Consider the following 26,277-nt stretch of genomic DNA (forward strand, 5'->3'; position numbering starts at 1 on the left):
CCAGACTTTCTTTTTTCTTCAATTCACTGTTTTTATCATGCTCTTCTTCAAACTTTTCCTCCACTTTCTCTCACGATACCACCTTCAACCCCCATCTTCTCCCCAGACCATTGATCATTCAATACCCAGAAGGTATCGAGACCCAGATTCACGAATTCGAAGATGAGCTCAAGTTACCGTGTACGAGCTGGAGATTTTCTGTTGAAGTCAACAATTTGAGTCCTTGGAAGACGATTCCCGAGGAATGTCTGGGGTATATTAAAGATTACATGACTGGTCGTGGCTATAAAATGGACTTCAATTCACTGTTTTTTCATGCTCTTCTTCAAACTTTTCCTCCACTTTCTCTCACGATACCACCTTCAACCCCCATCTTCTCCCCAGACCATTGATCATTCAATACCCAGAAGGTATCGAGACCCAGATTCACGAATTCGAAGATGAGCTCAAGTTACCGTGTACGAGCTGGAGATTTTCTGTTGAAGTCAACAATTTGAGTCCTTGGAAGACGATTCCCGAGGAATGTCTGGGGTATATTAAAGATTACATGACTGGTCGTGGCTATAAAATGGACATCGATAGGGTTTCAGACGAGGCAGGAGTTTACGCCAAGAGCCTGGAGCTGAGTGGAGATGGGAAAGATGTTTGGATTTTCGATATTGATGATACTTTGTTATCCAATCTCCCTTACTACGTTGAGCATGGTTATTGATAAGCTTTTAATTTGGTCGGGTTCCTTTCTTTCCCAATTTTCATGAACTTGTTTGGTTGCTAAGAGATTGGTAATCTTCCTTACAATGTTGTGTTGCGTTTGTGCGAGTCTAAATGGTGGTTTTCATTTAAGGTGATTATTTGATCGAATCAAATTAAAAATTTTCGAGTTGAGTTGAAAATTATAACTCAAGTTAAAGTTTATGTAATTCGAGTTGATGTTTAAATGTAATTATAATCATATGTGATGTACATATATCATATAGAGTTGAGACTTGAATTTTGAAATATTTTAGTTCTATTTTATACCTGACTCGAATTTGAATTTTATTTTTGAGTCAAATCGAATTTTCAACATTGAGTCAAAAATTTGATTTTTTTTGAATCGAGTTTTGCTCACTGTTAGTTTCATTGACAATTTTACAACTTGGAGGTTTTTGATCCTATAGAGTTTGATAAGTGGGTTCAAAGGGGAATGGCACCAGTAATAGAACCCAGCTTCAAGTTTTATGAGAAAGTTTTAGATTTGGGGTTTAAAGTGTTTTTACTAATCGGTCGAAGTGAACATCACAGATTGATTACGATTGAAAATTTGACAAAAGCAGGGTTTCGAAGATGGGACAAGCTTATATTAAGGTAAACATCTTACCTCTTTTGATTGCTCACTTATACATCATTTTAGGTGACTTGTTGTTGCACTGCCATTCTGTTTTCATGGAGTTCTACTTGTTGGTGCTTTGATGTTAGTTTCTGTTGAGTTAATCGATCGACAAATATGGCCAAGAGGGGGGTGAATTGGTAATTAAAAATTTCGGTGGAAGCTTTTGTAGAAAATTGAAAGTAATTGCGCAGCGATTTAGAGTGGTTCGACTTTGTCAACCAAAGTCTACGTCCACTACCTTAACTATCCACACTAAGGATTTTCCACAAATTCACTAATTTGTCTTTCTTTTGAGGACAAAGAGTAACCTTACAAATCCCTCAAGAATTATACCCCAAATTCTTGAGAACACACTCTCTCAAAGAAAACAATACAAATTTTGCAAACTTACAAGAAAATCCTCACAAGGCAAGATGTTTGCACAATTCTAGAACAAAGAAAGAACACTCAAGAATAATACAATTGAGCACAATAAGTGTTCTTGAAAGCAACAATGAATATTGAATGAAATAGGCTTGAAAATGCTCAAACTTGAGGTTTGATAATTTCTCTTTGATTCTCTCTTGATTCTTGTTTCATGTTATATCTTCTTATTGATCAATGGCTTCTAAGCTTGTTTAAATACTCCTTCAATTGATTCTAGACGTTGGAAATGATTAGTGGAGTCAATAGAGCCTTATTGATCAATAAGGCTAGTGCATCGGTACACTATGTGTAAATTCAAATATTTCGACCGTTGGACCCTTAGTGCATCGGTGCACTAAGAATACATCGATGCACAAAATGCATTCGATGTTTCAAACAAGTCTGAATGCATCGATGCATGGTCTGTGCATCGATGCATAAAATGCATTCGATGTTTTCATAAAACCTGAGTGTATCGATGCATGGTAGTGCATCGATGCATAAAATGCATTCGATATGGTGAGTGCATCGATGCATCAATGAGTGCATCGGTGCATCCCTTCACAAATTTTATTTTTGGATCGTTTTTGGTTCGAAATACTTTGTGAAAATTATTTCAAAATTATTTGAAGTATAAAACACAATTTTACACAATAGTAAGGATTGAAATTGAACTTTGAAAGACTTGGAGTAATATTTTGATATTTGAGTAATTAAATCGAATATACTTAGAAAATCATTTGCAAAATCTTAAAATTCATTTAACTTAATTTGTTATATCGAAACATCAAAATGTTTTCAACAATCTCCCCCTTTTTTATATAACAAAACATTTTAGTAATTTTATAATTTTCTAATTCAAAATAGATTTTGAAATCAAGTTTGAAAAATTACTCCCCCTTACTTTAACACTTCTCCCCCTTTTTGTTAAATCAAAAAGATTCTAAAACGTTTGGAACAATGTTTTGAAAAGCATAGCCAATTGATTATAACTTAAGCTGCTAAGATCAAAGATCGAGAGAAATGTTAGCCATTAGTTTCATAATTTAATATTCATAAATAGACGAATGTGATATGGAAAAATTGGTCATATGCTAGATGATGCAAAAAACTAATAAACCAATATAAGTTCAACAATCAAATATATAAATATAAGTTCAAATATTCAAGCATCCAAACCATAATTCCAAACAAATTCAAACATTCAAAGTAAAACAATCCAAAAACAGTAAAATGTTTATCAAACCAAGTTCTAAATGCAACTCAAACAAAATCAAAACAAGACAAGATCTAGTCGTCCATAGGAGGATCGAGAGAAGGAGGATAATGTGCTCGCAGTTCAAGCGTAAGAGCATCCATACGTTCACGCATCTCCTGTTGGAATTCAGTCAGCTGAGACTCCATGAAAGCAAACCTCAGATCAAATGACTCCATAAATGTTCAAAAATATGGAGGCATTTGTCCCTCATGTTGTGCCGGTTCCGGTGCCAGAGGATCATCGTTGGGTATTTCCTCATCAATATCTTGCATGAGCTGCTGAAGTTCAGGATCATCGTCTGCAGTCGGAGGAGGTGGAGCACGAGAAGAACTAGGAGCAGAAGGAGCTCGTGACGAACTGGCTCCCGGAGTTTGCTTATTGGGTCGAAAGACCCACTGACCAGTTTCCTCGTCTTGTTTTCAATCAACTTTCTTCAAAGAGGTGAGATTGATTTGATTTTGAAGAGGAATTGGATTGTCGAGAGAGACTCTAAGACGGAGTTTGATAAAAAGATTACTAAGTAGACACCCATAAACTAAAGTTTCTACATGTTTGGATGGGATTACATTTATGATATCTACTAGTTCACTAAAAATGATGTGTGGCAAATTTATTTTTCTATTATGCTGGATACAATGCATCCACCATAAATCCCTGACACGAAGAGTGGAGTACCTACCTTCGGATGATCGAAACCACCAAGAGATCATTAAATGTAGAAAATGATCATGGTGTGTACATAAGGTATTAACATTAGCATTAGGAAGATAGGGATATGTCACTGTTTCTTTCTCATTATATAAACCATTGTCATCTAGCCCAAACTGTTTAGCTATAGCGTCGGGGTCAATATGAATATATTGTCCTATAAGGTAGGATCTGATTCCTATAGTCCCACATTAACTCTCGTTTTGAATACATACCGCATTAGAGTAGAAAATGCGGACCAACTGATGATAGACAATAGGTTTAAGGTGAAACAGTTTATCAAACTTCCAGAATTTGAGAGTTGGTAGATATTCAAAGTTGATATCTACCATTGCTTGAACAGAGGGAATACGTTATTCCCGAATTTTGTATGATTGGAAAGAATTCATATACCTATGGTAGAGTTCTTCTCTATGACGACCAGGCATATTAAAACGGGAATTTAGAATAGTCATATTGGGATCATTTGGATGTGGAGGTTGAGGGGGAATATGATTAGGAGGTTGGTTAGAATGACTTGAAGAAGTATTAGGGCGTTTAGGGTTTGACATGGTTTAAGGAATTGGAATTAGGAATGTAACATGCAATTAAAACACATGTATGAAAAATAATCAATCCCAAAACTCAATTGAGTCCTCAATAATTCAAGGTTCTCTAAATCAAATCCTAATGGGCATAATTTTGAAACTATTTGAAAATAACATTGGAAATATCATAATACATATAGTTTTCATGAAAATAATACAATTAAATCAAAAACATCAATAAGTTTCAAAAATAATTTTTTTTCGAAAATTTATAGACAATGTTGAAAAATTGTTTGTTTTTGACGAAATTGATTGTAATAATGTTCATCCTAGAACTAATCTAAACTAGTTCTAAAATCAAAATTTGATAAATTAGAGATTTTTGGAAAAATACCTTGAAAAATTCGGATTGAGTGGAATGTGATATTGTTTTGCACGATTTAATGATGTTAGCATGACTGGAGTTGAATTATGAATGAATTCCGATAAAAAACGAAGGTTATGGAGTAGTTTTGAGAGAGAAGTGAGGGAGAGGAGCGACGACAGAGAGTTTAATAGGTTAAGGGATTGAGAAAAATGGATACAATTAGGCTTTTAAACCCAAAACCCGACGGATGCATCGATGCACACTCAAGGAGTGCATCGGTGCATCTTCATGATGTATCGATGCACATTCAAAGGGATACATCGATGCACTATCAGTGTATTGATGCATTATGCACAAAAATGTCAAAAAATTCGTTTTAAACACTCAAAATGCTAAATTAATTAGCTATAGTGGTACTGGCAATTCATATATTGAAAATTAATCATGTTCAATCAATCAATTTAATCCTTAAACTATATTTGAACATAAAATTAATTTTCACCAAAGAACATAAACTCCCCCTAACTAATAACAAAGAATGCAATAAAAAATTATTATTATAAGCATTTTTCATTTATTCTTAAAAGTGCTAAAATTAATTTAAACACTAAGTGAGGAAATATCAGTTAAACCTAATTCTCTTCTAAGTGTCCAAAGTCTTTCTTTATCTAAAGGTTTTGTAAAAATATCTGCTAATTGGTGCAAAGTATCAACAAATTCTAGAACTACATATTCCTTAGTGACATGGTCTCTAATGAAGTGATGTCTAATTTTAATGTGTTTAGTTCTAGAGTGTTGGATGAGATTTTAGTGAGACAAATAGCACTAGTATTGTCACACTTGATAGGAATGGTACCTACTTCAATTTCATAATAAAAAAGTTGTTGTTTCATCTATAAAACTTGTGCACAACAACTACCGGCTGAAATGTATTCCGCTTCAGTGGTAGATAATGCAACACAATTTTGTTTCTTTGAAAACCAAGAAATCAACATATTTCCAAGGAATTAGCAAGTACCGGAGGTGCTTTTCCTATCTAATTTGCATCCTCTATAATCCACATCAGAGAAGGCATGCAAGCTAAAGCTAGAGTCTCTAGGATACCAAAGTCCTAACTAGGAGTGTCCTTAAGGTATCTAAAGATTCTCTTAACATCTAGTAAATGTGATTCCTTAGGGCATGATTGAAATCTAACACATAAGCAAACACTAAACATAATGTCCGGTCTACTTGCGGTTAGATAAAACAAAGAGCCAATCATTGACCTATATAATTTAACATCCACACATTTACCTCCTTCATCTATGTCAAGCTTTGTTGATGAGCTCATTGGAGTGTCATGAGGTTTCCCATTTTCCAGTTCAAACTTCTTGAGCATATCCTTGACGTACTTAGCTTGATTAATGAAGATGACATCTTTTCTTTGCATGATTTGGAGTCCCAAGAAAAATGAGAGCTCCCCTATCATGATACATTCATCACAAGGTTCACATCAAAGGAAGAAGTAATAACTCTTCCAAATGATCCACTCGTCCAAGCTTTGGAAAAGAAGATCAGAACAGCAGCAGACTTGCGACGACTTTTTGAATGGGATCCTGATCTTATTTGGTCGATATGTCTTCTGGAGATACAACCTTCTGTCTCTTATCTTTCCAACGGTTCTTGAATCGCATCAATCCGATATCGGGAACTCAAGATATGGTCATTTTACTGAAGACGGTGCGTGCAGGAAATCCTATACGGGATTAATACGAGATTTTGTAAATATTACGAATTTTCAATATTTATATTGATTATTTGTAATATAACTTAATATAGGATGATGCATTATCTTTTAGGATTAGATTTATTATTTTATTAGGAATTAAGGTTGGGTTAAAATATTATCTTTAGTTATTATTATTAGGAATTAGAGTTAAAACATGTTTAGTTTATTATTATTTTATTCATTAGTTATCTAGGACCTTTAGAACTCAGTCCCTATATAAAGGAGGCTTCATTCAACTTTGTAATTAAGATTTCTTTGATTAATAATACAACGAGAGTTCGTTTTTGCAAGTGCTGATTGCCTTGTGCCTTCGAAGCTTCTTCTCCTGGAGTTCTTTCAAGTTCTTGTGAGGGAGATTAATCTTTACACTCCAATTTGCCTTTTCATCGCGACTAGGAGGGTTGGTTAGAGCCATTTATCGTGTTTGCCTTTTCATTGCGACTAGGAGGGCTCGATAGGACACTTATCCATCTATTTTTCCACAAATCCATCCGCACCGTCAATCATCTTTACCGTTCACCTTCATAAGAGAGATCTTTTGATTTCTTTATTATCTTATTTCATCTTTCATTTATTTATCTTTTGTTTATTTTATTCTTATCGTGTTGTCTTGATTCCAGCACATAAAAGAAACCCTAAACAATCCTAGCGACTGCCGCCACATTCCCATATTCATCACCTTTGTTCTTCATCGAGTCTAGAGCTTTCTAGGTTTGATTCTTCAACAAGAGCAACGTTCAACAACCCGCCACCATTTCCCTATCATATCATGTTCATCTCGAATTCACTTTGCATTAGCTTAGAAAATTCTTGGCCAAAAACATCATTAGTAGAACCAAATATTATATCATCAACATAATTTTGAACTACTAATAAATCTTTACCTTTATGCTTCAAAAACAATGTAGTGTCAACCTTTCCTTTTGAAAAACCTTTTTCAATTAAAAAGTTTGATAATCTTTTATACCAAGCTCTAGGAGCTTGTTTTAAACCATAAAACACTTTTGTCAATTTAAGAACATGATCTGGAAATTTTGAATCTTCAAAACCAGGAGGTTGTTTCACATACACTTCTTCTTTTATAAAACCATTTAAAAATGCACTTTTAATATCTATTTGATATAATTTAAATTCATTGAACATACAAATGCTAATAACATTCTAATTGCTTCCATCCTAGCTACGGGAGCGTATGTTTCATCATAGTCTATGCCCTCTTCTTGAGTATACCATTGAGCAACAAGTATAGCCTTGTTTCTTACTATATTACCACTCTCATCAAGCTTATTCCTAAATACCGATCTAGTACCTACAGTAGACTTATTACTAGGCCTTTCAACTAATGTCCATACTGTACTCCTCTCAAATTGATTTAACTCTTCTTGTATAGCCATAATCCAATGTTCATCATTTAATGCTTCTTTAATATTCTTAGGCTCGATGCATGAGATAAATGCAACATAATTACATATATTTCTAAGAGAAGATCGAGTTGTTACCCCTTTGGATGGATCACCTATTATTTCACCATCCTTGACATAGTTGTACTCTCTTGGATAAGATACTTCCTTTTCTTCAATGGTTGGATTCTCGAGAGGATCATGAGTTTCCTCATCTTTCGTTTCTTCATTTGATGATGGTTCTCCAACGTCATTTGTGTTTATAGTACCTACATCATCATTCAAACAATAATCCTTCCTCGGAAGGGGATTATCATCGAAAATATTATGTATAGACTCTTCTACAATCAAAGTTCTTTTATTAAATACTCGATAAGCTTTAGAATTTAAGGAATAACCCATAAAAATTCCTTCATCACTTTTAGCATCAAATTTGCCAAGATTGTCTTTACCGTTGTTTAAAACAAAACATTTAAATCCAAACGGATGAAAATAACTAATGTTAGGCTTTTTATTTTTAAAAAGTTCATATGAAGTTTTCTTCAAAATAGGCCTAATCATTACTCGATTAATAACATAACAAGCGGTATTTGTGGCTTCCGCCCAAAAATATTTTGGCAAATTATTTTCACAAAGCATGGTTCTAGCCATTTCTTCTAAAGTTCAATTTTTCCTTTCAACAACTCCATTTTGTTGAGGGGTTCTAGGTACTGAAAAATTATGGCTAATACCATTAGAATTACAAAATTCAGTAAATCCAAGATTTTCAATTTCAATTTCATGATCACTCCTAACACTAGTTATAGAGTAACCTTTTTCGTTTTGGATTACTTTTGAAAACATGATGAATTTTTCTAATGCTTCATCTTTTGTAGTTAAGAATAGAACCCAAGTATATCTAGAATATTCATCTACCAATACAAATGCATATTGTTTTCCACCCAAGCTAGTAGTTCTAGATGGCCCAAAAAGATCTAAATGGATCAATTGTAATGCTCTACTAGTAGATATTCATTAATGGATTTAAAAAAATTCGATTTTATTTTCCTTTAGCACAAGCATTACATATTTTATCATTATCAAATTTTAGTTTAGGCAACCCTCGAACTAAATCTCCTTGAATTAACCGTTGCAAAACACTCGTACTAGCATGTCCTAGTCTCCTATTCCATAACCAACTATCATGCTCATCCTTAGCAACTAGGCATAAATTAGTCATATATATGGAATCTAAATGCACCATGTAAATTTTTCCTATTCTATGACCAACAAGCATAATCTGATTAGATGCAATGTCAATAACTTTACAACCATTAGTTTCAAACATGACATTGAATCCCTTATCATATAATTGACTAATACTCAAAAGATTATGCTTTAATCCATTCACATATAAAACATTTTTAATTTGTATGGAAGAGGTATTACCTATTGTACCTATACCTTCAATGTGACCTTTTGAATTATCACCAAAAGTCACTTCTCCTCCATTTTTGGCGTTAAGCTCTATGAACCGGCTTTTGTCTCCGGTCATGTGTCTTGAGCATCCACTATCAAGGTACCATGAATTTGAATTTGTTTCTCTTGCCTTGTAGCAATGCTCATTTTCCTACAAACATAGATTAATTTATAATTTTTGGTACCCAAATTCTTTTGGGTCCATACTCATTAGTCTCCGAAATTCTAATCCCCTTAGGTATCCTTTTGTGTAGGATATCATTATCTTTAGTAGTGATGAGTTCTTTAGGAACCCATATACTTCTAACGATTTTTCCATTAGAGGTTCTTCGGGGATCTCTATGATTGTAGTTTTTAAAACTTTTTCTAACAAAGTTGGATTTTGAATTTTCTCCTTTTTGAAAACGTTTTGTTCCAACTTTATCAAAACAAGCTTTAAGATCATCAATTTTTTTTATTATCATCATTGACCTTTGAAAGTAAATTATGCAAATCAGAAATTTTCTTTTCAAACTCTTCTAGTTTGATTTGCAAATTTTTTATTTTACTTTCAAGATCATTGTTGGCCTTGGATATGAGATTATTTTCATTTTTTTAATTTTGAAATATCATTTTTATATTTTAAAAATAATTTATCATAGTCCGAAGCCAACCTATTATATTCCTCTAATAACTCATCATAAGATAAATCATCTAAATCAAATGAGTTAGAGGTTACCTTAGAATCTTCCCCGAATGCCATCAATCACAAGTTTGCTACTTCTTGTTACTCTTCATCGGAACCTTCCTCATCGCTCCATGTAGCCACGTGAGCCTTGTGCTTAATCTTTGATTGACCCTTCTTCTTCAATTGTGGGCAATCATATTTGACATGCCCCGGTTTTTTGCATTCATAGAAAATGATCGGGTCATTCTCTTTTGGTTCATTTTTGAAGCCTTCATTTCTTTTGAATTTTCTTCCTCGGTTAGGCATTATCATTTTTCTGAACCGTTTGGAAAACAGTGTCATTTCCTTGTCATCGTCATCTTCATCCAATCACTCTCATCTTTTGTTGATTTGAGAGCAACTCTCACGTTCTTCTTCTTCTTCGTCTCCTTCTTTGGCTCGTCTCTTTTCTCAAGGTCTTCCTCTTCTTTAAGCATCATTTCATGCGTGAGGAGAGAGCCAATAAGTTCATCGAGGGTCAAGGATTTTAAGTTCTTAGCCTCGATGATCGTCGTCTTCTTTGATTACCAAGCTTTTGGAAGAGAGTAAACTAACTTCTTAACAAGCTTGTCATTTGGAATGATTTCTCCATATGATTTGAGACTATTGAAAATCGCGGAGAATCTATCTGTCATAGCTTTGACATCTTCATCCGGTTTCATCCTGAAATTTTCATAGCTATGATTTAGAAGACTAATTTTAGATTCTTTTACCTCGTTTGTGCCTTCATGAGTGACTTGTAGTTTTTCCCATATCTTCTTGGCGGTTGTGCAAGATGAAACTCTCCCGTATTCATCCGGTCCAAGAGTACAAAAGATGATATGAATAGCTTTGGAGTTGAGCTGAAACATTCTTGTCTCTCATTCACTCCACAATCTTGAGTGAGTGGAGGGTTTGATATATCCATCTTCTATAATATTTCATGCTCCCATGTCCCTTGCTTGAATGAAATACATCATCCTTGTAACACCCCAACCCGTATCCGACCCGGATACGAGTCCGACGTGTCACATTGACTTTTCAAACCTTGACTCTTAAGAAAAATCCCGGGAAATTTAAAACTTTATTTAAAACAAAATACAGACTTTATCAGAGTGCTCGTACTTAATGACTTATTACATGCCAACACTTTATACATAACCAAATACATACTTTGTCAAATATTTCTGATCTGATCTTTTAGTAGTGATACTGTCTTTGCCACTTCTATTCTTTCACTTCTCGTTTCTTGGTACCTACGTGTAAATCACTTACACGCTAAGTCATAGACTTAGTGAGGCATATAAAACATATAATATAACCATATATCATTTCATATAAATAAAAGACATACATATGCAAACACTATCAATATCCTTTCCACTTACCATATACTCATCATATAACACATATATCACTATACCCAGAAACACATAACATCATATAATTCATGTATGTGCATTCATATCATTGAATCATGACATATCAATAGGCATGAATCTATTGTATGATAACAATATACAATCAGGTCATGCACACATGCAACTTACCTTCTTGTATCACTTTCACTTTCATTTGTCTTTCAATTTCATTGCCCATGTATATTATTGAGAATAGAGGTATGTGAGTACATTGAGGTTGTGCACTAATGCTGTCACCACAGCTCGTATAAATTCCTCATGGGGCACCAAACATTCGTTCAGTATTCGTCCCGAAGGACCTGTCCAGAGGTTACAAAGAACCCCGGTAACTATCCAGAGGTCATAAAGATCCTCGGCAACTATCCATATGTTCCTTTCAACATAGGTAAACCCTCGACTCTTGGCATGCCAACTATACCTATAGCTCTCGTATCATATACTATGGGCATTTATTTATACATTTCGTATCACTTGTTCTTTCTCTTCTGTCACATACCACATGTATGTGTAACCATATATCTCATATCATATCACATGTATTATATACATGTATTCACGTAAATCATTTCATGTAATTCATATCACATATATCACATGTGCATATAAGCTTATAGCTTCTTTCACATATACATGTAGTCACATAGCTTTCTTTCATGTAACCATTCATGTCATATCAAATAACATATATCATATGTTGCATTTTCACTTAAGCATATAAATCATATAACATAGCATCCATCTATTTCTATGTATTAATGCATACATGGTAATCACATAACAATTTAGAAGTTACTTCTTACCATAGTAACTCCATCACTGGCTCATCGCAAGCCAATGTTAATTCAATAAAATAAGTACAAAATAAATTGCACTCACCTTAGCTTTGCTTTGATTCGATTCTAATCCTTCAATTGTTTCTGAATGGGATCACATTCTATATCTACATAATCATTCATAGATCTATATCAGTATTATAACTAATATACTCTAATGGTTCACTCCTTAGACTAAGAAAAATGCCAATTTCATCTTTCAATGAAAGTATGCATCGATGCACTACTGATGCATCGGTGCATAAAATGCATTCGATGTTGTATTATCACTGGGATGCATCGATGCATGCCTTATGCATCGATGCACTAATTGCATTCGATGTTTCTATTTTAAAAGAGTGCATCGATGCACTACCTATGCATCGATACACCTTCAAACAAAATTCTGGGTTTTAACCTTGATGCATCGATGCACAATGAATATGCATCAATGCACTCTGCCCAGAATCCTCTTTTTTGAACCCGAAAATCATTCATTTTGGATTAAATCCTTCATGTTTCATCCCCTTTTTCATTCTTAACTCTAGTACACATACTTAAAGCAATCTATACTTATTTATTTCATCTTAAACCTCAAAATCTTATCTTCCATATGTAATTCAATAATTACATCAATTTTGCAACATGTTTCAAATCCAATTATATTACTTCATATCTCTTACTTAGATTGATGACAAGTCAAATCCAACTTTCAATTCTTATTATAAACTCTATTTCAAGATTTCATTCAAGAACCACTAATCTTTAATCTTCTCTATCTCCTTTATCTTTTGATTTTAGGACAACCTAAGCTTTCCATAATCTTAAGTATTACCTAAGGATCAAAACCCACTCTTAAAAAACAAATCATCAGCTAACAAGGAATCTTACCTTCGCCTTGGAGCTTTCATGGAGGAAAAAGAAAATGAAGAAGAAAAGAGAGAAGAGATTTCTGGAAAATCTCTCATCCTTATTCATATATATATATATATATATATATATATATCATTATTTATTCATCTCTTTGTCAAATGACCCTTTTGCCCTTTAATACCTTTTATAATTACTAACATCTTTTAGGATTTATTTCCAGATAAATCATTGAACTAATCCATTCTTCTACTTTAATCACCAAATTCTGAAACTTTATAATTGGTCACTAACCCGGTATTGAGGATGTTACAAATCTCCCCTCCTTTAAAGAAAATTCGTCCTCGAATTTTCACTGAACAATCAATAAGAACATATCTTTTCATTCATGTTCATATACTTTTTCCTATCTTACTTATACTTATCCCTGATTATCATCTTCATCACATCTTAATAACTTTGATAAGCAGCTTCACTTATACAGAACCTCATTCTTTACCATCTTTTGTACTTGGTATTATTATTATTATTATTATTATTATTTTCTTCCTCAAAACTCCCTTTTGAACCTGTAAATACTTTTCTCATTGACTTCATCATATCTATATGCTCCAAATACCTAACCATATTTCAAATCCATGTCATACTTGATTAATTCACTTTATCTTTTCTTCCAATCTTATTACTCTATCACCTTTACTCTTACAGCTAGTCAATAACAACTGTTCAATCTAGGGCACACGCCCTACTCAATTAATTATATATATTAATTTTTTTTACCATATTTTAATTCCACCGCATAGTAACTAAATTACTTTATCTAACTTTTCCACTTTGAAATAGTAGAGATCCTCTAACATTATCCGATTGCACATTAAATTTTTGAACACAATCCTCAACTTTTAATCTAGGTTACGACCCTTATCAACTTGATCCTATACATTCTTTTTCCATTGAAATTTCCCTTAACTATATCTTATGCGCACATAATATTATTCAACTGTTCCAAAATCAAACATTGCAACTTCCTTTGTCTTATAAATTGTTCACCGACATACTCATTCTCACACTTTTCTATTACTCTTTATATTCTCTTGAACATTCAAATCATTATCTCTTTCACTACATCACATTACATAATTAAAATATACATTGTATTCGAATCCATTTCATATTTGGCTATCATAACTGACAATATCTTATAATTCCAATACATTTCCATCACCTAATTTGTAAGCCATTGCTACTCTTCCATTTATAATGCAAATCACTTATCATATGCACTCTCTTGCTTATATACAATACTATTTACACATCTACTATTCCTTTTTACATATCACCTCTTCAATAAATCTTTCGTATTATCATAAACTTCACTTCATTACTTTAATTCTTTCATCACCTTTTTCCTTATGCTTTTACATTCCTTTCATATCATTTATACTTTTCCTTCTTTATCTTTTTAACTTCTCAATCAATCCTTAGTTTCCGTCAAACATACAAATCCTTTAACTTAATACATTTACTATCACACTACTTTATTATTTAACTTATTTCTTTCAATCAAAACATAAACCTTCATCAAACTATCCTTATATTTATTCTTCCCCGTCAAAGTAATTCATTCATTATTTTCATCACTTATCAAACCTTCATTCGCATTTGTCCATAATAAAATTCCTTTGGTTCAAATTCAACCATTCTATTTACCTTTGTCTTATACATAACTAAACCATATCATGTCTTTCATACTCCCATGCCCTTTTCTATCACATATATTTATCATTAACTCTCACTTCTTATCACATTTTCATGACTTTGGTAGTCAACTTTACTTGCACAAAACCTTATTCTTTATCATTCTTATACTTATGTTTTCTCCACTTGTTTCCAATCACCTGATTTCAAAACTCATCTTATTCCTTTAAAATAATTTTCATGGTTTAATTTTTTTTATAACTTCTAACAGAGCTTTTAACCCAATTCACAAAGGTTGTCTTTAACCCTGACTTATTATCAATTAACTCCTTGTTTAATCTTTCAGGATCAAACCCTACTTCTTGAGTCTGTTGGACTCTCATCTGATTTAATTCCCTGGCGGATAATACAACTAATTCATATCTGGTTTAAAGTTGAAAACCAGAATCTCTAGCTTTCTGTGACGGTGCTTAACTCTATGAAGCACTAATTTTCTTAATCATTGGAGATTTATGTTCTTCAATCCTTCCATAACAATGGAACATTTCTCAAATTCATCCTTGAACTCGGGTGTTCTCAACTCTTTTCGATACATTCATTCTATGAATTATAGAAGTATAAAATTAAAACACATCATAATATCATTTAACATCATAAAACATTTTCTAATCTTGTACAGGCACGCCCTGAGGTTTTTCGCTCTTCTCCCTGCCTGGCCAGGGCAGGTGAATGCTATTACCTTCAGTCTATTGCCTTGTGTTTCACTTTGGAAACTCTCATATTTTCACGCGCTCATATCATTTCTTCTATCACATATCACGTGTGCATATGCTCATCCAATTCATATTATATAACATATGTCAATTGCATATGTTCACATATCATCCATCATATCATATAAACATATATATAAATTTCATAAAATCATTCTCTGGTATTCACATATCTTATTTAACATAACAAGACAGCACACTCCTTACCCTATCAGATCAGAAATTTTCACTCTATATTGGCATGTACACATTTTAAAAACTCATTTGACTTCGGTTTAAGCCTAGAATCGGCTAAACCATAGCTCTGATACCATTAAATGTAACACCACAACCCGTATCCGACCCGGATACGAGTCCGACGTGTCACATTGACTTTTCAAACCTTGACTCTTAAGAAAAAATCCCGGGAAATTTAAATCTTTATTTAAAACAAAATACAGACTTTATCAGAGTGCTCGTACTTAATGACTTATTACATGCCAACACTTTATACATAACCAAATACATACTTTGTCAAATATTTCTGATCTGATCTTTTAGTAGTGATACTGTCTTTGCCACTTCTATTCTTTCACTTCTCGTTTCTTGGTACCTACGTGTAAATCACTTACACGCTAAGTCATAGACTTAGTGAGGCATATAAAACATATAATATAACCATATATCATTTCATATAAATAAAAGACATACATATGCAAACACTATCAATAATCCTTTCCACTTACCATATACTCATCATATAACACATATATCACTATACCCAGAAACACACATAACATCATATAATTCATGTATGTGCATTCATATCATTGAATCATGACATATCAATATGCATGAATCTATTGTATGATAACAATATAAAATCAGGTCATGCACACATGCAACTTACCTTCTTGTATCACTTTCACTTTCATTTGTCTTTCAATTTTATTGCCCATGTATATTATTGAGAATAGAGGTATGTGAGTACATTGAGGTTGTGCACTAATGCTGTCACCACAGCTCGTATAAATTCCCTCATGGGGCACCGAACATTCGTTCAGTATTCGTCCCGAAGGACCTGTCCAGAGGTTACAAAGAACCCCGGTAACTATCCAGAGGTCATAAAGATCCTCGGCAACTATCCATATGTTCCTTTCAACATAGGTAAACCCTCGACTCTTGGCATGCCAACTATACCTATAGCTCTCGTATCATATACTATGGGCATTTATTTATACATCTCGTATCACTTGTTCTTTCTCTTCTGTCACATACCACATGTATGTGTAACCATATATCTCATATCATATCACATGTATTATATACATGTATTCACGTAAATCATTTCATGTAATTCATATCACATATATCACATGTGCATATAGCTTATAGCTTCTTTCACATATACATGTAGTCACATAGCTTTCTTTCATGTAACCATGCATGTCATGTCAAATAACATATATCATATGTTGCATTTTCACTTAAGCATATAAATCATATAACATAGCATCCATCTATTTCTATATATTAATGCATACATGGTAATCACATAACAATTTAGAAGTTACTTCTTACCATAGTAACTCCATCACTGGCTCATCGCAAGCCAATGTTAATTCAATAAATAAGTACAAAATAAATTGCACTCACCTTAGCTTTGCTTTGATTCGATTCTAATCCTTCAATGTTTCTGAATGGGATCACGTTCTATATCTACATAATCATTCATAGATCTATATCAGTATAAACTAATATACTCTAATGGTTCACTCCTTAGACTAAGAAAAATGCTAATTTCATCTTTCAATGAAAGTATACATCGATGCACTACTGATGCATCGGTGCATAAAATGCATTCGATGTTGTATTATCACTGGGATGCATCGATGCATGCCTTATGCATCGATGCACTAATTGCATTCGATGTTTCTATTTTAAAAGAGTGCATCGATGCACTACCTATGCATCGATACACCTTCAAACAAAATTCTGGGTTTTAACCTTGATGCATCGATGCACAATGAATATGCATCGATGCACTCTGCCCAGAATCCTCTTTTTTGAACCCGAAAATCATTCATTTTGGATTAAATCCTTCATGTTTCATCCCCTTTTTCATTCTTAACTCTAGTACACATACTTAAAGCAATCTATACTTATTTATTTCATCTTAAACCTCAAAATCTTATCTTCCATATGTAATTCAATAATTACATCAATTTTGCAACATGTTTCAAATCCAATTATATTACTTCATATCTCTTACTTAGATTGATGACAAGTCAAATCCAACTTTCAATTCTTATTATAAACTCTATTTCAAGATTTCATTCAAGAACCACTAATCTTTAATCTTCTCTATCTCCTTTATCTTTTGATTTTAGGACAACCTAAGCTTTCCATAATCTTAAGTATTACCTAAGGATCAAAACCCACTCTTAAAATCAACAAATCATCAGCTAACAAGGAATCTTACCTTCGCCTTGGAGCTTTCATGGGAGGAAAAAGAAAATGAAGAAGAAAAGAGAGAAGAGATTTCTGGAAAATCTCTCATCCTTATTCATATATATATATATATATATATATATATATATATATATCATTATTTAATTCATCTCTTTGTCAAATGACCCTTTTGCCCTTTAATACCTTTTATAATTACTAACATCTTTTAGGATTTATTTCCAGATAAATCATTGAACTAATCCATTCTTCTACTTTAATCACCAAATTCTGAAACTTTATAATTTGGTCACTAACCCGGTATTGAGGATGTTACAAATCTCCCCTCCTTTAAAGAAAATTCGTCCTCGAATTTTCACTGAACAAATCAATAAGAACATATCTTTTCATTCATGTTCATATACTTTTTCCTATCTTACTTATACTTATCCCTGATTATCAATCTTCATCACATCTTAATAACTTTGATAAGCAGCTTCACTTATACAGAACCTCATTCTTTACCATCTTTTGTACTTGGTATTATTATTATTATTATTATTATTATTATTATTATTATTTTCTTCCTCAAAACTCCCTTTTGAACCTGTAAATACTTTTCTCATTAACTTCATCATATCTATATGCTCCAAATACCTAACCATATTTCAAATCCATGTCATACTTGATTAATTCACTTTATCTTTTCTTCCAATCTTATTACTCTATCACCTTTACTCTTACAGCTAGTCAATAACAACTGTTCAATCTAGGGCACACGCCCTACTCAATTAATTATATATATTAAATTTTTTTTACCATATTTTAATTCCACCGCATAGTAACTAAATTACTTTATCTAACTTTTCCACTTTGAAATAGTAGAGATCCTCTAACATTATCCGATTGCACATTAAATTTTTGAACACAATCCTCAACTTTTAATCTAGGTTACGACCCTTATCAACTTGATCCTATACGTTCTTTTTCCATTGAAATTTCCCTTAACTATATCTTATGCGCACATAATATTATTCAACTGTTCCAAAATCAAACATTGCAACTTCATTTGTCTTATAAATTGTTCACCGACATACTCATTCTCACACTTTTCTATTACTCTTTATATTCTCTTGAACATTCAAATCATTATCTCTTTCACTACATCACATTACATAATTAAAATATACATTGTATTCGAATCCATTTCATATTTGGCTATCATAACCTGACAATATCTTATAATTCCAATACATTTCCATCACCTAATTTTGTAAGCCATTGCTAACTCTTTCCATTTATAATGCAAATCACTTATCATATTCACTCTCTTGCTTATATACAATACTATTTACACATCTACTATTCCTTTTTACGTATCACCTCTTCAATAAATCTTTCGTATTATCATAAACTTCACTTCATTACTTTAATTCTTTCATCACCTTTTTCCTTATGCTTTTACATTCCTTTCATATCATTATACTTTCCTTCTTTATCTTTTTAACTTCTCAATCAATCCTTAGTTTCCGTCAAACATACAAATCCTTTAACTTAATACATTTACTATCACACTACTTTATTATTTAACTTATTTCTTTCAATCAAAACATAAACCTTCATCAAACTATCCTTATATTTATTCTTCCCCGTCAAAGTAATTCATTCACTATTTTCATCACTTATCAAACCTTCATTCGCATTTGTCCATAATAAAATTCCTTTGGTTCAAATTCAACCATTCTATTTACCTTTGTCTTATACATAACAAAACCATATCATGTCTTTCATACTCCCATGCCCTTTTATATCACATATATTTATCATTAACTCTCACTTCTTATCACATTTTCATGACTTTGGTAGTCAACTTTACTTGCACAAAACCTTATTCTTTATCATTCTTATACTTATGTTTTCTCCACTTGTTTCCAATCACCTGATTTCAATACTCATCTTATTCCTTTAAAATAATTTTCATGCTTTAATTTTTTTTATAACTTCTAACAGAGCTTTTAACCAAATTCACAAAGGTTGTCTTTAACCCTGACTTATTATCAATTAACTCCTTGTTTAATCTTTCAGGATCAAACCCTACTTCTTGAGTCTATTGGACTCTCATCTAATTTAATTCCCTGGCGGATAATACAACTAATTCATATCTGGTTTAAAGTTGAAAACTAGAATCTCTAGCTTTCTGTGACGGTGCTTAACTCTATGAAGCACTAATTTTCTTAATCATTGGAGATTTATGTTCTTCAATCCTTCCATAACAATGGATTATTTCTCAAATTCATCCTTGAACTCAGGTGTTCTCAACTCTTTTCGATACATTAATTCTATGAATTATAGAAGTATAAAATTAAAACACATCATAATATCATTTAACATCATAAAACATTTTCTAATCTTGTACAGGCACGCCCTGAGGTTTTTCGCTCTTCTCCCTGCCTGGCCAGGGCAGGTGAATGCTATTACCTTCAGTCTATTGCCTTGTGTTTCACTTTGGAAACTCTCATATTTTCACTTGCTCATATCAGTTCTTCTATCACATATCACGTGTGCATATGCTCATCCAATTAATATTATATAACATATGTCAATTGCATATGTTCACATATCATCCATCATATCATATAAACATATATATAAATTTCATAAATCATTCTCTGGTATTCACATATCTTATTTAACATAACAAGACAGCACACTCCTTACCCTATCAGATCAGAAATTTTCACTCTATATTGGCATGTACACATTTTAAAAACTCATTTGACTTCGGTTTAAGCCTAGGATCAGCTAAAACCATAGCTCTGATACCATTAAATGTAACACCCCAACCTGTATCCGACCCGGATACGAGTCCGACGTGTCACATTGACTTTTCAAACCTTGACTCTTAAGAAAAATCCCGGGAAATTTAAAACTTTATTTAAAACAAAATACAGACTTTATCAGAGTGCTCGTACTTAATGACTTATTACATGCCAACACTTTATACATAACCAAATACATACTTTGTCAAAATATTTCTGATCTGATCTTTTAGTAGTGATACTGTCTTTGCCACTTCTATTCTTTCACTTCTCGTTTCTTGGTACCTACGTGTAAATCACTTACACGCTAAGTCATAGACTTAGTGAGGCATATAAAACATATAATATAACCATATATCATTTCATATAAATAAAAGACATACATATGCAAACACTATCAATAATCCTTTCCACTTACCATATACTCATCATATAACACATATATCACTATACCCATAAACACACATAACATCATATAATTCATGTATGTGCATTCATATCATTGAATCATGACATATCAATATGCATGAATCTATTGTATGATAACAATATACAATCAGGTCATGCACACATGCAACTTACCTTCTTGTATCACTTTCACTTTCATTTGTCTTTCAATTTTATTGCCCATGTATATTATTGAGAATAGAGGTATGTGAGTACATTGAGGTTGTGCACTAATGCTGTCACCACAGCTCGTATAAATTCCCTCATGGGGCACCGAACATTCGTTCAGTATTCGTCCCGAAGGACCTGTCCAGAGGTTACAAAGAACCCCGGTAACTATCCAGAGGTCATAAAGATCCTCGGCAACTATCCATATGCTCCTTTCAACATAGGTAAACCCTCGACTCTTGGCATGCCAACTATACCTATAGCTCTCGTATCATATACTATGGGCATTTATTTATACATCTCGTATCACTTGTTCTTTCTCTTCTGTCACATACCACATGTATGTGTAACCATATATCTCATATCATATCACATGTATTATATATACATGTATTCACGTAAATCATTTCATGTAATTCATATCACATATATCACATGTGCATATAAGCTTATAGCTTCTTTCACATATACATGTAGTCACATAGCTTTCTTTCATGTAACCATGCATGTCATGTCAAATAACATATATCATATGTTGCATTTTCACTTAAGCATATAAATCATATAACATAGCATCCATCTATTTCTATGTATTAATGCATACATGGTAATCACATAACAATTTAGAAGTTACTTCTTACCATAGTAACTCCATCACTGGCTCATCGTAAGCCAATGTTAATTCAATAAAATAAGTACAAAATAAATTGCACTCACCTTAGCTTTGCTTTGATTCGATTCTAATCCTTCAATTGTTTCTGAATGGGATCACGTTCTATATCTACATAATCATTCATAGATCTATATCAGTATTATAACTAATATACTCTAGTGGTTCACTCCTTAGACTAAGAAAAATGCCAATTTCATCTTTCAATGAAAGTATGCATCGATGCACTACTGATGCATCGGTGCATAAAATGCATTCGATGTTGTATTATCACTGGGATGCATCGATGCATGCCTTATGCATCGATGCACTAATTGCATTCGATGTTTCTATTTTAAAAGAGTGCATCGATGCACTACCTATGCATCGATACACCTTCAAACAAAATTTTGGGTTTTAACCTTGATGCATCGATGCACAATGAATATGCATCGATGCACTCTGCCCAGAATCCTCTTTTTTGAACCCGAAAATCATTCATTTTGGATTAAATCCTTCATGTTTCATCCCCTTTTTCATTCTTAACTCTAGTACACATACTTAAAGCAATCTATACTTATTTATTTCATCTTAAACCTCAAAATCCTATCTTCTATATGTAATTCAATAATTACATCAATTTTGCAACTTGTTTCAAATCCAATTATATTACTTCATATCTCTTACTTAGATTGATGACAAGTCAAATCCAACTTTCAATTCTTATTATAAACTCTATTTCAAGATTTCATTCAAGAACCACTAATCTTTAATCTTCTCTATCTCCTTTATCTTTTGATTTTAGGACAACCTAAGCTTTCCATAATCTTAAGTATTACCTAAGGATCAAAACCCACTCTTAAAATCAACAAATCATCAGCTAACAAGGAATCTTACCTTTGCCTTGGAGCTTTCACGGGAGGAAAAATAAAATGAAGAAGAAAAGAGAGAAGAGATTTCTGGAAAATCTCTCATCCTTATCCATATATATATATCATTATTTAATTCATCTCTTGGTCAAATGACCCTTTTGCCCTTTAATACCTTTTATAATTACTAACATCTTTTAGGATTTATTTTCAGATAAATCATTGAACTAATCCATTCTTCTACTTTAATCACCAGATTCTGAAACTTTGTAATTTGGTCACTAACCCGGTATTGAGGATGTTACAATCCTATTCTTCCAATAAGCATAATTAGCTCCATTGAAGAAAGGAGGCTTGTTAACGGGCAATGAATCAAGACCGAAGTCGGAGTTTGAAGTACATGCCATGGATGACTTGATTATCGATGTAACTCTTCCCGAATAGACTCAAGAGGCGATTAAACCTTCAAATAAGTGAGGCTCTGATACTAATTGTTGAGTTAATCGATCGACGAATATGGCCAAGAGGGGGTGAATTGGTAATTAAAAATTTCTGTGGAAGCTTTTGCAGAAAAGTGAAAGTAATTGTGCAACGATTTAGAGTGGTTCGACTTTGTCAACCAAAGTCTACGTCCACTACCTTAGCTATCCACACTAAAGATTTTCTACAAATTCACTAATTTGTCTTTCTTTTGAGGACAAAGAGTAACCTTACAAATCCCTCAAGAATTATACCCCAAATTCTTGAGAACACTCTCTCTCAAAGAGAACAATACAAATTTTGCAAACTTACAAGAAAATCCTCACAAGGCAAGATGTTTGCACAATTCTAGAACAAAGAAAGAACACTCAAGAATAATACAATTGAGCACAATAAGTGTTCTTGAAAGCAAAAATGAATATTGAATGAAATAGGCTTGAAAATGCTCAAACTTGAGGTTTGATGCTTTCTCTTTGATTCTCTCTTGATTCTTGTTTCTTGTTATCTCTTCTTATTGATCAATGGCTTCTAAGCTTGTTTAAATACTCCTTCAATTGATTCTAGACGTCATAAATGATTAGTGGAGTCAATAGAGTCGTTTAAGTGTGAAAAACAATTAATAAAACAGTGGGAGCGTCTAGTGCATCGATGCATAAGGCTAGTGCATCGGTACACTATGTGTAAAATTTAAATATTTCGACCGTTGGACCCTTAGTGCATCGGTGCACTAAGAGTACATCAATGCATAAAATGCATTCGATGTTTTCATAAAACCTGATGCATAAAATGCATTCGATGTTTTCATAAAACCTGAGTGCGTCGATGCATGGTAGTGCATCGATGCATAAAATGCATTCGATATGGTGAGTGCATCGATGCATCAATGAGTGCATCGGTGCATCCCTTCACAAATTTGATTTTTGACTCGTTTTTTGTTCGAAATACTTTGTGAAAATTGTTTCAAAAATATTTTAAGTATAAAACACAATTTTACACATTAGTAAGGATCGAAATTGAACTTTGAAAGACTTGGAGTAATATTTTGATATTCGAGTAATTAAATCGAATATACTTAGAAAATCATTTGTAAAATCTTAAAATTCATTTAACTTAATTTGTTATATCGAAACGTCAAAATGTTTTCAACAGTTTCCATGTTGTTTATGCTTTCAATTTGTTCATGTCTTCATGGCTCCTACATGGAGCGAAATCATAAGAGACATTTGCCCTTGTGTTTATCTATCACATGCTTCACTGCCAGACCACGAATGTGAATTCTTTTCGAGTTTCAGCAATGGAATTCAAGGGAAGTTCTTACTGTTGCTAAGCTTGTTGGATTGCAATGGTGTTTATATAGTGGTTTTCATAGATTTCGAATTTTCGGTTCTTTGATACTAGTTTCTATGTTATGATATGCTTTCAATTTGTTCATGTCCTCCTGGCTCCTACATGGATTGAAATAACGAGAGACATTTGGCTTTAGGTTTATCTATCACTGGCTTCACTGCTAGACCACGAATCCGTATTCTTTTCGAGTTTCAGCAATGGAATTCAAGGGAAGGTTTTACTGTTGCTAAGCTTGTTGGATTGCAAATTTGCATTGGTGTTTATATAGTGGTTTCCAAAGATCCCTAATTTTCGGTTTCTCTGCTATGTTATGCTTTAAAATATGTTCACGCTTTCCTGCACGAAGTGAAATCATGAGAGATATTTGGCTTTAGGTTTGTCTATCACTGACTTCACTGCCAAACTATGGAATCATGTTTTTTTTGAGTTTCGGCAATGGAATTCAGGGGAAGGTTTTACTGTTGCTGAGCTTGTTGGATTGCAATGGTGTTTATATAGTGGTTTGCATAGAGTTCTAATTGTCGGTTATGTGATACTAGTTTCTATGCTATGTTATGCTTTAGAGTATGTTTGCGCCTTCCTGCATATCATGAGAGACATTTAACTTTAGGTTTATCTATCACTGGTTTCACTGCAAACTATACGAAAGCATGTTTTTTTTTCGTGTTCTGGCAATGGAATTTAAGGGAAGGCTCGAAATCGTTTTATTTATACTTCTAGTGCTTCTTTGTAGCATAATTGTGGTTATCAGCTTTTGTTATACGCAGCTGATCTGATTTTCAGTAGCGTCTTTGCTTCTTAGCTTAGTTTTCATTTCATGAAGCAATGTCTTCTGTATTTTTGCTTCTCGGAATGTTTTCTTTATCCAGCAGGTGTCGTGATCACCGATGCTGTTAATCACGAACTGATCCCTGTATTATCTTTCTATGCAGAGACCCCGAACACCATGGCGAGCTAGCAATGGCGTTTAAGTCGGAGAAAAGGAGTGAGATGGTAGAAGAAGGGTATAGAATTCTGGGCAACTCCGGAGATCAATGGAGCGATTTATTGGGTGCCGCCCCATCGAGTCGTTCGTTCAAGTTACCGAATCCTATGTACTACATTCCCTAGTAAAACCCTTTATGATTGTTTCAGGTACCCTGCCGGAATAATTGTGGTGTACCCAGCAGGGATGTTAGTGTTGTAGCTTGTAAAAGCATGCACATATGCAACTGTACCATAAAAGACTGTTTGACATTTGATTAACAAAAAAGAGAGTGAATGTTGGTATGTTATTATATTTTCGAAATATGATTTGTTTCCATGAAAAAGATCGATCCCTATCCTCACAATCTTTCTTACCTCGGGAATTGTATAAACTCACGAACACATAACATATAATGTTGCTCAAATCCGAATCACCTATAAAAAAATGTTATCATTTGTCAATGAAACTACCCATTGAGTTTCATTTCATACTTTCTTAACTAAAGTTTATGTTGATAAAAAAAAAATATAGAAAGGAACATCTCATAATGTCCTACTTGATTTAAGGTTTTAAAAGAGACAT

The 26,277-nt window shown here is 33.0% G+C and overlaps 1 protein-coding gene across 3 annotated transcripts; it reads left to right on the forward strand.

Annotated features, from left to right (window-relative positions):
- On the forward strand, window positions 1-25,860 carry LOC120140165 (acid phosphatase 1-like). 3 transcript variants are annotated; one of them, XM_039155186.1, is made up of 4 exons: window positions 1-269; window positions 548-711; window positions 1,138-1,347; window positions 25,661-25,860. In XM_039155186.1, exons 2-4 carry the CDS (start codon window positions 548-550, stop codon window positions 25,836-25,838), a joined length of 552 nt encoding a protein of 183 aa, XP_039011117.1. In that variant the 5' UTR covers window positions 1-269; the 3' UTR covers window positions 25,839-25,860. The 3 variants fall into 3 exon arrangements, with proteins under 3 accessions (XP_039011117.1, XP_039011116.1, XP_039011115.1); XM_039155185.1 differs by having other exon boundaries at window positions 1-246; window positions 525-711; XM_039155184.1 differs by lacking the exon at window positions 1-269 and having other exon boundaries at window positions 302-711.
- Window positions 25,861-26,277: the final 417 nt, after the last annotated feature.

This window comes from Hibiscus syriacus, unplaced genomic scaffold (genome assembly GCF_006381635.1).
Source record: "Hibiscus syriacus cultivar Baekdansim isolate YM2019G1 unplaced genomic scaffold, ASM638163v2 tig00110782_pilon, whole genome shotgun sequence".
Taxonomy (NCBI): domain Eukaryota; kingdom Viridiplantae; phylum Streptophyta; class Magnoliopsida; order Malvales; family Malvaceae; genus Hibiscus; species Hibiscus syriacus.

Bases quoted from the DNA above. Each gene is read 5' to 3' on its own strand.
- LOC120140165 (XM_039155186.1), top strand. From the start codon at position 548: ATGACTGGTCGTGGCTATAAAATGGACATCGATAGGGTTTCAGACGAG. The intron at 712-1,137 runs ATAAGCTTTTAA...ACAATTTTACAA, and splicing joins TACGTTGAGCATGGTTATTG to CTTGGAGGTTTTTGATCCTA. The intron at 1,348-25,660 runs GTAAACATCTTA...CTTTCTATGCAG, and splicing joins TGGGACAAGCTTATATTAAG to AGACCCCGAACACCATGGCG.